An 11,590-nucleotide genomic window follows, 5' to 3' on the forward strand; every position below is an offset into this window, starting at 1 on the left:
ATTTTTTAAAATAGATGTCAGTTGGGCTCCAAACTGCTGACAGAATCTGTCCTCCTCTCAACTGTGGAATTTATATTCCCTTATCTATGTTTCAGGTTGTCCTACAGTGAAAACTAAACAATATTTTCTTAATTCTCAATCACAACTCTGTCTTCCTGACTCACTCAAAAGAACTACTGAAATCAAAAATAAAAATTTTTCAATGGGACTGGAGTGATCAATTTTGGTGGCCTGATCATTGCAGAAGTTGTTTTGTCATTGTTCTGCTTTGAGGGTCTGATGACAGACATATCTGGACCATATTACCTTTCTGAAATCAAGAATTCAACCTAAGCACTGTGGAAAAGGTCCTTGGGGATCTTATCACCAAATTCAACAACCACTTTGCAAAGTCTGCCCATCTTGCATACTGTCTATTGCTATATCATTTTGTTCCCAAACACTCATATTTATGGCTTTCTTGACATGCACTGTAGTGGTATTCGTTCTTGTTAAGAGGGTTTATGTGGTTTATATTGTCATGGAGTGGAACAGAACCTGACTTTCTCCTTGCTGTTTCCCTTCCCTTTCTGACATTAGAAGTGTCTGTGAGATGATCGTGTTCTCAGAAATCTCCCCCAAATTTGCTCTGCAGTGATAACACTCACATGTACACATCTGAAAGAAGCATAATTTTTTTGTCTCTTTTTCTGTGCATGGACCCTAAACATGAACTCACTGGTCACAAAAGGGGGAAAAGATAACTCTCTCAGTTTAGCTAGCTTTGTCTTTTGTTTTAAAGTTCAGTTGCTGATGAGAAGTTTCCCCTTGATGATTTGTTTTATTGCTTTCAGACACTGATAGAGCAGAATGAAGAGAAAGAACTTCACAGAAGTGACAGAATTCATCTTCTTGGGATTCTCTAGCTTTGGAAAACATCAAACGACCCTCTTTGTGGTTTTCCTAACCATCTACATTTTAACTCTGACTGGAAACATCATCATTGTGACTATCACCTGTGTTGACCATCGCCTCTACACTCCCATGTACTTCTTCCTGAGCATGCTGGCTAGTTCAGAGACGGTATACACACTGGTCATTGTCCCACGAATGCTTTTCAGTCTTATTTTTCATAACCAGCCTATCTCCTTGCCAGATTGTGCAACTCAAATGTTCTTTTTTGTCACCTTGGCAACTAATAATTGCTTCCTTCTCACAGCAATGGGCTATGACCGCTACGTGGCTATCTGTGAGCCCCTGAGGTACATGGTCATCATGAGCAAAGGAATGTGTGCCAGGTTGGTATGTGGGTCCTTTGGCACTGGTCTGGTTATGGCGATTCTCCAAGTGACAGCCATGTTTAACTTGCCCTTCTGTGGCACAGTGGTGGATCACTTCTTCTGTGACATTTACCCAGTCATGAAACTTTCTTGTGTTGATACCACTATCAATGAAATAATTAATTATGGTGTGAGTTCATTTGTGATTCTTGTGCCTATAGGCCTCATATCCATCTCCTATGTTCTAATCATTTATTCCATCCTCAAAATTGCCTCCACGGAGGGTCGGAAGAAGGCCTTTGCCACCTGTGCCTCCCACCTGACTGTGGTCGTTGTCCACTATGGTTGTGCCTCCATTGCCTACCTCAAGCCCAAGTCAGAAAGTTCTGTAGAAAAAGACCTTCTTCTCTCCATGACCTACATTATCATCACTCCCCTGCTGAACCCCGTTGTTTACAGTCTGAGGAACAAGGAGGTCAAGGATGCCCTACACAGAGCTATGGGTAGAAGCATTTCTTAACAGATTTAAATAATATTTTGTCAGGAGACTTTTAACCCAGTGTAATGTGTATCTCCTTACAAACAAGCCACAACACAAATGTTCATCACATATCATATCTGGCTAGAATAATGTCAGGGAGTAGAAGTCCTTTTCTTTTTCATGTTCTGGGGATGGCTGAAAACAGGGTTTCTGCTTTCTGATGTTTTGTTACCAGGTTCAAGAATCATTCCAAGCTGGATTAAACCTACTTGTTTTTGTGTCTGAAGGTTTGAGTTTTGAGAACTCTTTTGGTTCCAACTCTATATGAAGCCTCTGACAGTTAAATCCTTGATCAGTTCTGCTAAAGGGCTATGGACAACAGGCAATTGGAATGCAGGTGGTAGGGAGGTTAGGAAAATAGCAGCTTTCACTTCCCTCTTGACGTATGTGAGAAAAAGCTTTCCTTGTCAGAAGTTAAAAAATGCTCTCTGTAACAGTCATTTTAGAAAAGATTTTCTTAATTCTTGTTGATTGAAAAATGAAGAACTTTCCAAAAGAAGAAAAGGTCTCTTTTATTATCCAGCAATATTAGCTCTTTAAATCGTATCCATTTCTGTGTGTTTTTCTTCCTTCTGTGCAGTTGAGGCAAAAATCTCTGCTGTTCCCTAGAGGTTAAGCAAGAAGAGAACATTTTGGTGGATTGTCTCCATAACTAAATTTTAAAAATTCATATACATTTTTCATAAAGACTCTTCTCCTTTTAACTTATGGAAACTTTAATTTTTAAAATTTTTATATAGCACCTGCAATGCCATTGTCTTAGGTATGGATTGTGCTAATTCCAGAGTTCAAGTTAAATGCTATTAATTTTCATTCATTCAGTAAATAATGCAAACTTTATACTTCTCCAGGAACTAATTTAGATTAAAATAAGCATAACCATGCTATATTATTTTATATTCCAAATGGGGTAGATTGTGGGAATATTTTGTCTTGTGATATTCCCTCCAGAGTTTATCTCTGAGACAGAATGGAAAGATATTTTCTTAAGTGACACAGGTATGGAAACAAAAGTTTTCACACACTCATGGCACCCATTGCTATCCCATCGCCAAGTCAGTTCCTATCCCTTGCCTTCCAGTTTTATCTTTATATTTTGAGTCATAGAAATAGAACTGAGCATCTTCCAGGTCACCTGTCCTTTTCTGTCTGTTCTGTAGATCTCTATGTGAGGAGGCCAAAAGCTGGTGGTCCAGGATCCTCTGCAAATGTCCCTTTGTGGCAAGCTGTGCCAGTTGAGTGATAAAATAGCTGATGTCCCTGAACTATATCTTGATATACTTATAGAAGAAGTGTCTCAATTTGAGGCTCATTGTTACCTTGGGGTGCTTGGGCAAGCGTTAGGGGGTTTTGAACTCTGAAATTTTCACTAAATTTTGAATATAAATATGAATGTACTCTTCCCACCATATATAATATTTATTTATTTATTTTTCTCTAAGTATTTCTTTCTTCAAATCCAAATGGAAATGTGAGACAAGATGCAACTTCTCTTCATAGACTTTGTTTCCACATTTCCTTAAACTCTCTCAAAGAAGCATCCTTTGACCCTGTCTACGTTTCCTCCTTTGGTGGTACTGGGGATTGAACCTAGGGGCATCCTACCACTGAGCTACATCCCTAGCTCTTTTTTATTTTTCAGTTTGAGACAGGGTCTCACTAAGTGACTCAGGCTGGCCCCAAACTTGTAATTCTCCTGCCTCAGCTTTCTGAGTCACTGGGCCTAACTACCTGTTCATTTTTACCTACATGGGCACTGCTATTTTTTTACTAAGTTGGAGAACACGAGAAAATGTGGGTGGTCCCAGCTGGGAAGTTGAGGGATCAGAGGGCAAATATGATCTTTATTGAGCATATCCCATCTCTTTCTCCTCATTGCCTAAGTGTTTAAATACCATTTCTGCCTCTTCCTGCAGGAATGGATGAGTGAGTAGCCCACTAGTGTTAGTTGTTCACATACTTTGCATGGCTTTGGACTCACAGGAGGAGGTAACTGAGATCTACGGGTGGGTAGGTCTCAGTGATCACAGGCCCTCCCAGCAGGATGAGTCAGGAACAGTGAGTCACTTTGGTGGTACCTCTGATAATGTATTCATAATAGCTGTGTTGCTGACTGATGTGGGGCTATTTTTATTATCTTTGTTGATTTTTATCATCTTCTTCTTCCAATATTCGTGTTCCTCTTTCTTCCTTTGCATATTACAAATACTTCTATTCACTTAGTACTTCTTTCTTTGTTCAGCTCTTTTGTTCATCTGGAAATAATAATTCCTGTAATAATTTATTTATTCACCCTGTGTCAGTCTATGTACATTGCTTAGGCACTATGTGTCAAACAATTCACTAGCTCTGAAGTTAGGATGATGAGTAATGTAGAAACTCTGTTTCAATGTTATTCACAGTTCAATGGGGAAGGCAGACAAAAGAAGTTGCACAAAAATTTTGCTTTAGGTGCATGTACAGGACCGTCAAGGGTATAGGTCAGGAAAAAAAAATTCATAGTGACTGGATGTGTAATTAACTTTGTGTGGCATTGAGTTAATTGATGTCTAGGGTGGGTGAGGGAGAGTGATCAGGGGAGTGGGAAGAAACTGAGCAGAAGCACACAAGCCAGAAAAAGCCAAAAGTGTTGGGAGGGCAGGGAGTTATTCACCTCTGTCTGCCTATTACTATGTTGAGTATTAACTTGACAAAAATATGTGCTAAATTTACCTTTGGATGGATGAACATGCAAAGGCCTATTAAGTATCAGGTCTTGTCCAAGGATCTCAAGGCTTATTTTTTGAAAGATATATCCTATTGTATTTCCTCTGCCTTAGAGAATTCCTTCATCTAAAGTCAGCTAACAGAGGATAACAGAGTAGAGGTGACAATCTTCCATTATAGAACTAAGCATTGCTCCCTTGCTCCATGAGCTCAGTTGACTGTTTTTCAAATATTTGTAATAATCAGATACTTAAAACTGCAGTAGGAAAAGTCCCCCCCCCTTTGTTTCGAAGTGCTGAGGATTGAACCAATGGCCTCAAGCACACCAGGCAAGTACTCTACCACTGAAAGACATCTCCAGTCCTAAAGTCACTCTTTTGAAGGAAACTGTACTAACACTGGATTAATGTTTTAAGCCATAACTAGGGCAATAATTTTGACAGACTTAAAATTGACCACTTGATAGCTAGACATATAAAAATCAAGAGTTATTTCAAAATTTATTTTTTAGAAAAAAATTATTTAAAAGACTATTATGGATATTAAAACTTCTGCCATAATTTTCTAAGTGATGATTTTGTAGCTTCTTTAGAGAAAAGCAAGTTTTACTTGATATTTTTTCACATTTTCTGATTGCAACCCATGATGGATTAGAGGAGAAAATAGCTGCAATACTCCCAATGTTAAATAGAATAAAATATTTTATTAATGGGGACACATGCTTCTGGGGAAAAAAGAGAGGAGGGAAGTGGGCAGGAGAGATAAAATTAGTCCCAAGTCATATAGCTAGCAGGTGGCACACAGAACTTAACTTTTAAGAAGACATATTTAAAGGGAGTACAAATCATGTCAGTTTTGTTGCTGCTGCTGAGGTGTGTGTGTGTGTGTGTGTGTGTGTGTGTGTGTGAGCGAGTGTGTGTGTGTGTGTGAGCAAGTGTGTACATGCACATGTGTGTTTCTGTGGGAAGGGAGCTAAACTTTGGGAGTTTTATATGTGATGGGTATTGTGGTAAGAAATGCTTTATTTGAATTATTTCATCCCTGGTATTTCTATAGCTCTTTGCAGTTTACAAATTTCCTTCATATTTACGACCTCATTTGATTCTCATAGCACTCCTGTAAGGTAAGTATCAGTGTCCTATTTTTAGATAAGTCCACAGAGAGTGAATAGTTTAAATAAATTTCCTCAGCTTGTATGGATCTTTAGAGATAGAATTAGGATGAAAATAGAAGTGAGCCTCAATTACAAATTTGTTCACCCTAAACTCCATGCTTTTTGTTACTTCATTCATATCCATGAACACACTTAATTTATTAATTCTCCTCAGGGAGTAACTACAATGAATAAGTAAACTTCACTTTTTAGATCTTAAGTCTCTATTTTGATCAGTACTGATAGACTTTTTCTGAAATGTCATAATTCCTTTTCTGTCTCTGTAACAAAGTCTATTCATGATGATGAATATAGTCTTCACATTTTTATCATGGGCACTTGATGTACTAAGTTGGAACTGAGTTTACATTAATTTCTTCTTAATTCAATGATCCACATATTTCAGTATTCTATGAAATCTGTGTTAGCATTGTATGATTTCTGACTCCTTTAATTATTTAGCTAGTTCATTCAACAAATATAATATGCATGCCCACTCTGTGTGTCAGGCACTGGGTTAGGCCCTAGAGATGCAGAGATAAATAAGACCTGAGTCTTCCTTGGAGTAGCTAACAATCTACTTGGAACTCATTTTAATACAGTATGAGTAGTGTTAAACACAGGGTGCCGAAGAACCCCAGAAAAGAGAATAGCCTACCTCAGGATTGGTGAGTTTCATCCTTGCATGTATTGTAGAAGAAGGTCAAAGTGAATAGCTCCAGTCTGTCCAAGCACTGTGTTCAGGTGAGGCTCCCTAATTCCAAGCTTACTCAGAGACACAAGTGCATCAAGCGAGGTTAATGAATCCAGAATCTCTGATTTACCTGTAGTGTTTAGCATAAAATTAGTGCTCAACACACAGAAAATTGTGACCCAGAGTCAAAGGAAAAGTAGTCTATATGACTACTCATGGGTCCCATAAGTAATTGATTAGAAGTCAGAAACTTTAAAGTGGTGATCGCAGGTACAAGAACTTCCAGAAAAATATGCTTATAATGAGTAAGCATGTGAATTTCAGTTGAGAATCTAGACATAAAAATTAAAATATTTGAAATGAAAAAATTACTAATATGCTTAATGATAGATGAGTTAGCAGAATAAAATGAACAAACTTGAAAACAGAGCAATAGAAATTATTAAATCTAAAGAACAGATTAAAAATGAATGGGAAAAAAATGAACATAGACTCAATGACCCATATAACAAATGAGAAATCCAATATTCATGAACTTGGAGTCTCAATAAAGAGAATATAGAATTTAACCACAGAAACATTTGTAGACAAATCGGCTGAAATATTCCCAAATTAGTGAAAAATATGAGCTTACAGATTCAAGAATATCAGTGAATCCCACGTACTATAAATAAAAATAACATCAACTTTAAGTACATCAGAGTTAAATCTTTAAAATCAAAGATAAAGATAAAATCTTGAAAGTCATCAATTTAAGTAGCATATTACAAATCAGAGAAAAATAATAATTTTACTTGACTTTTTAATCAAAAATGATGGAGGCCAGAAGAAAACTGAACATCTTGGCATTGAACCACACATGTATATCTAGCAAAAATATTATTAAAAAATGAAAGGAAATAAAGATACTTTCAGATAAGTAAAAATAGATAATTTATGCAGTATTAAAAATGCTAATGAAAGATTTTCAGGCTGACAGGAAATAGGACCAGATGCAAACTTTAAATTTACAGAAAGAAATGAAGATCACCAGAAATGTTAAATATGTGTGTAAATATAAAATAATATATTTTTCTTCTATTAATTGATTTTAAAAATGTATCACCTGGTAAGAATAATATTATGACATGTTATTGTAAAATTTATAGTGTGCATAGATTTATAATGTGTATAGATGTCACATACATGGCAATTATAGCACAAAGAAAGAGGTAAATGTAAAGATACTGTTAGGAAATGCTTTAGTTTAACAATAAATGGTAACATTTCAACTCTGGGAAAGACTGTGATGTTGTGCAAGCATTTATTAATCCTCAGAGCAGCAATGAGAGGAGGCTGGTGGGCATCTAGAGAGCTCACTTCACTCAGTGCAGTTGCTTTAGTGTCTGGGCACACATCCCTTGGTGGGAAGTTTTGGTGGAAGATTTACAACTGTGTACTTGGATCTGTGATGCAGGGTACTTCCTCAGGGAGATTTGGCCTTCTTTTCAATCTAGAGGCTCAGAGTCTCTGAATTATCATAGGGCTGGAAATCAGTCAAGAGTCTCTGATACTTCATTGTGTTGTCTCATTAAGTCAGGTGATAGATGAAGTGTTATTTCAGGTCTGATAATTTGGTTCAAGGACTTATCCTGTGGTTATTTCCCCAATTCCTGAATGTGTAACTAGAATATACATATTGTCAAGTATATCTTAACAGAACAAGAACAACAACAGCAACAGAAGAATAGACATAAAAAGTAATGAGCAGAATACTCAAAGTGACTGACTACCCCAGAGGAGGAGGGCCATTATGATCGGAAGCCCCTAGAGCTCTTATCAGGATTGTAAAAGAGAAGCAATACTGCATTACTTTGAGAACATCCATTTAATTCTTATAGTTTGGTCTGTGAAGAAGGTCAGATATAAATGGAGAAAGACTGCAAACTACTATAAATTTAATCAGCTCATGACATTAACTGCAGTTGCTGCCCCAGATAAAGAACCTCTACTGAAGCAAATGAAGATAGCACCTAGCACTTGGTCGTAACTTTGTTTCCATATCAATTGTAAGGATGACCAGAAATGGTGGCTTTTACCTGGTAGAGCCAGTAGTATACTTTCACAGTCTTGCCTTAGGACTATGATATTTCTGCTTCTTTCTGACATAATACAGAGCACAAAAATCTCGCTTGTCATAACACTTCATAAAACATCAAGCTCATCAACTACCTTGAGGAAATATGTGTAAATAGGATCTGTGGATCAGAGGATAACAAGTACTTTAGATGTCTTAGTGAGAATAAATTCTAAGTCAGTCAGGGCCCAATTAGGAGACAAAAGCCACACAGTAATTAGAACAGAGAGTTTAATATAATGAATTGTTAAGTATAAGAGGGGATTGGAATGATGAGTAATTTGATAGCAATTAGTGAAGGTAATTATAAACAACGTAGAAAGAGCAGATACCAGTAACAGTCACCATTCCTAGGGCTAAAATAATGTGAGAAAACAAATTTTCCTGAATTTTTTAGTATTCCTATAAAAACCTCAGTCTCTTGAGCCATGAAGTGTACATACTATAATAACAGAGAACGCTTGCTTTCATTTTTTCTTATAAATATTTTATTTTTTTACATACACTGAGGATTCAATTTGTTGCTATTTTACCCTAATGGTGAAGTTAATTGTTTCTATACAGTAAACCTTCTTTTATCTCCCCAAGAGTCAAATTTTTATATTTTGGGTTAAGCACCTAAGTTAAAGCATTATCTCCCTGTGTTTAAATTTCAAAAGAGGAGAAACCTGGGGCCATGCAGAAATTTCTAGTTTGTAAAAGTCATAAATGTTGGCTTTCTTTTCTCCCTAGATAAATTCATTTATATACTGAAGTGTTAGAATAAAGATTCTTTTCATCCTATTCCAAAGAATTGCTCTCAAAAAAGAAGGGAGGAAAATAGTCTCTTTCCCATTTTTAAAAGGAAAACATTCATATTTCTTCAACCCTTGCATGCAGGGTAATTTTGCCACTTGTGTGAGGTATTTTTCTAAATGATTCTTATGTCACTCTGCAGGGTATTGGGTGTGAGATGCTGCAATGTTATTCTGGGTATTGATTGTGCTGTGATCATATTAAGAAATCTGCTTTGATCTAGAAACTTTACGTGTGCATTTAGGAAAATTTAATAAATATGAATACTAAAGACGTGACAAGCACCTAAGGGAAAGACAAACCTTCTTGCACAAAGGTTGTCCAGACCTTATTAGAGAGGGTACAACACTGGCACAATGAATGTCAGAGATGTTGCAGGGTGTCATTCTAGGAAAACTTTCTGGAAATTCACTCTTTGTTTTTGATACTGGGGACTTAATAAAGGGGCATTCTGCCACTGAGTTACATTCCTGTTGTTTTCTAAAAAATTGAGACAGAGTCTTACTAAGTTGCCTAGGTTGGTCTCAAACTTGAGATCCTCCTGCTCCAACCTCCTAAGTCACTGAGATCGCAGACAGATGCCAGCACACCTGGATGAAAATGCATACCTTGGAGTATGCCAGAAATCCACCTTCTGGATTTAGCTTTCCCTAAAGCTATTCAGAGAAAGGTGTCTTGTGAAGAAAGGTGTTCCACTATACAAAGAGAGATGTTGAAGAAAACTGGTGTGATTGCATCGTACTTCAGGAACTGGATCCTGGCGAAGCTGCCCATGTTTCAGGAATTTGGTGTTGGAGAAGTCAATCTATCCTAAAAAGAGATATCCAAGTGGATTAGTCTGGAGCTAGGAGGGGGAGTCCCTCATATTGCCATGTTTCTATAGCAGTTGGTATTAAAAATGCTTAACATTGGGCTAGGTGTCGAGAACCCAACTCCATTCTTTCCAGAATGAGGAATGAAAGGAAATTTGAAACTGAAGGGCAGTAAATTGATGGTATACAAAAGAGTTGTAAAGTCAATTATATACTGTTACTCCTGGCAGGAGGGAATACCTATCATTTAATTAGTCCCTTCAAAAATAGGTATGTTTAATGGGGAAACATATGAATTGACTCTTTTCAGTTTTAGGACAATAGGCACTGAAAGACTGTGATTCTTAAAAGAAGAAAAATACAAAAATTAAGCTGCACAATTGCTTTTTTGCTTAAAGACACTTTATAAAATATAGCACAGGGAAATGGAGTCTAAGCAGAACACAAGGTTTTGCTGAGCTAAGGAGACAAAAACTGAAGACCAGAGCTGGCAGTGTAGCTGAGAATTATGAGGAAGGATATAAGAAAAGAGGAATATGCACAAAATAAGAGCTCTAGAAATATGCATAAGCATCCCCTGAGTCTTTAACAAAATACTAGGCTATGCACACATTTGACAAGACATCATGGGTGAGGACATCCCCTTGGGGATTGTGTTTTGTCCCTGAGTATTCCCTCCACCCCTGCTCCTTCCTGGCTGCTATGAGCTTACAGCTTTCTTCTATCACACCATTCTGCCATGATAGTCTGCCTTATCTCAGACCCAAAGCAATGGAGTTGGCAATTGACTGAGTCCTCCATAATTATAAGCCCCAAATTAAATTTTCCTTCCCTTGAAGTTATTCTTGTCAGGTTTTTCATCACAGTGAAGAAAAGCTGACTATCACAAATGTCACCTATATTCACAAGAGAAATCATTCACCATAAGGAGACAGAAATGAAACTGATGATGGAATTAGCAGACAAGGATGTTAAAACAATTACAAATGTGTTCAAAGATAAGAGAAAACAGGGGTGGAATTAAGAGAGAAGTGGAAGATATAAAAGAAACAAATGTAACTTCTAGAATTAGAAGAAATAAAATATTACAATGAAAATTTCTCTGGATAAGATTAATCACAGGCTAGGAATTGCAGAAGAAGAGATCATGAGAGACACAAGGATAGAAATTATCCAAAAAGGAACAAAGAGAAATAAATAATTGGAAACAATAAACTGAACTTCAGCTACTTGTGGAAAAAGATCAAACTGTCTAACATAAAAGTAATTGGAGTCTGAGGAAAAAATAGAGAGGGACAGTTAGAGTAAAAAATATTTGGATAAACAATGGCAATGCAATTTTAAAATTTGATAGAAAATTAAGAATTTACTATGCTTCATTATTATAACAAAATACCTGAATGTGGGTAATTTGTTAAGAAAATATATTAAGACATTTATTTAACTTAGAGTCCTAGAAGTCCAAGAGTAGTGTGGGAGCATCCACTTGGGCTTGGAGAGGGCCTCGTGGCAGA

The 11,590-nt window shown here is 36.8% G+C and overlaps 1 protein-coding gene across 1 annotated transcript; it reads left to right on the top strand.

Moving 5' to 3' along the window:
- Window positions 1-849: 849 nt before the first annotated feature.
- LOC124987407 (olfactory receptor 10J5) lies at window positions 850-1,779 on the top strand. The gene has a single exon (XM_047556632.1). The coding sequence runs from the start codon at window positions 850-852 to the stop codon at window positions 1,777-1,779; it is 930 nt and encodes a 309-aa protein (XP_047412588.1).
- Window positions 1,780-11,590: the final 9,811 nt, after the last annotated feature.

Source organism: Sciurus carolinensis, chromosome 1, assembly GCF_902686445.1.
Source record: "Sciurus carolinensis chromosome 1, mSciCar1.2, whole genome shotgun sequence".
In the NCBI taxonomy this organism is placed as follows: Eukaryota; Metazoa; Chordata; class Mammalia; order Rodentia; family Sciuridae; genus Sciurus; species Sciurus carolinensis.

What these genes read in the sequence shown, in the direction of transcription:
- LOC124987407 (XM_047556632.1), top strand. Translation starts at nt 850, where the DNA reads ATGAAGAGAAAGAACTTCACAGAAGTGACAGAATTCATCTTCTTGGGA.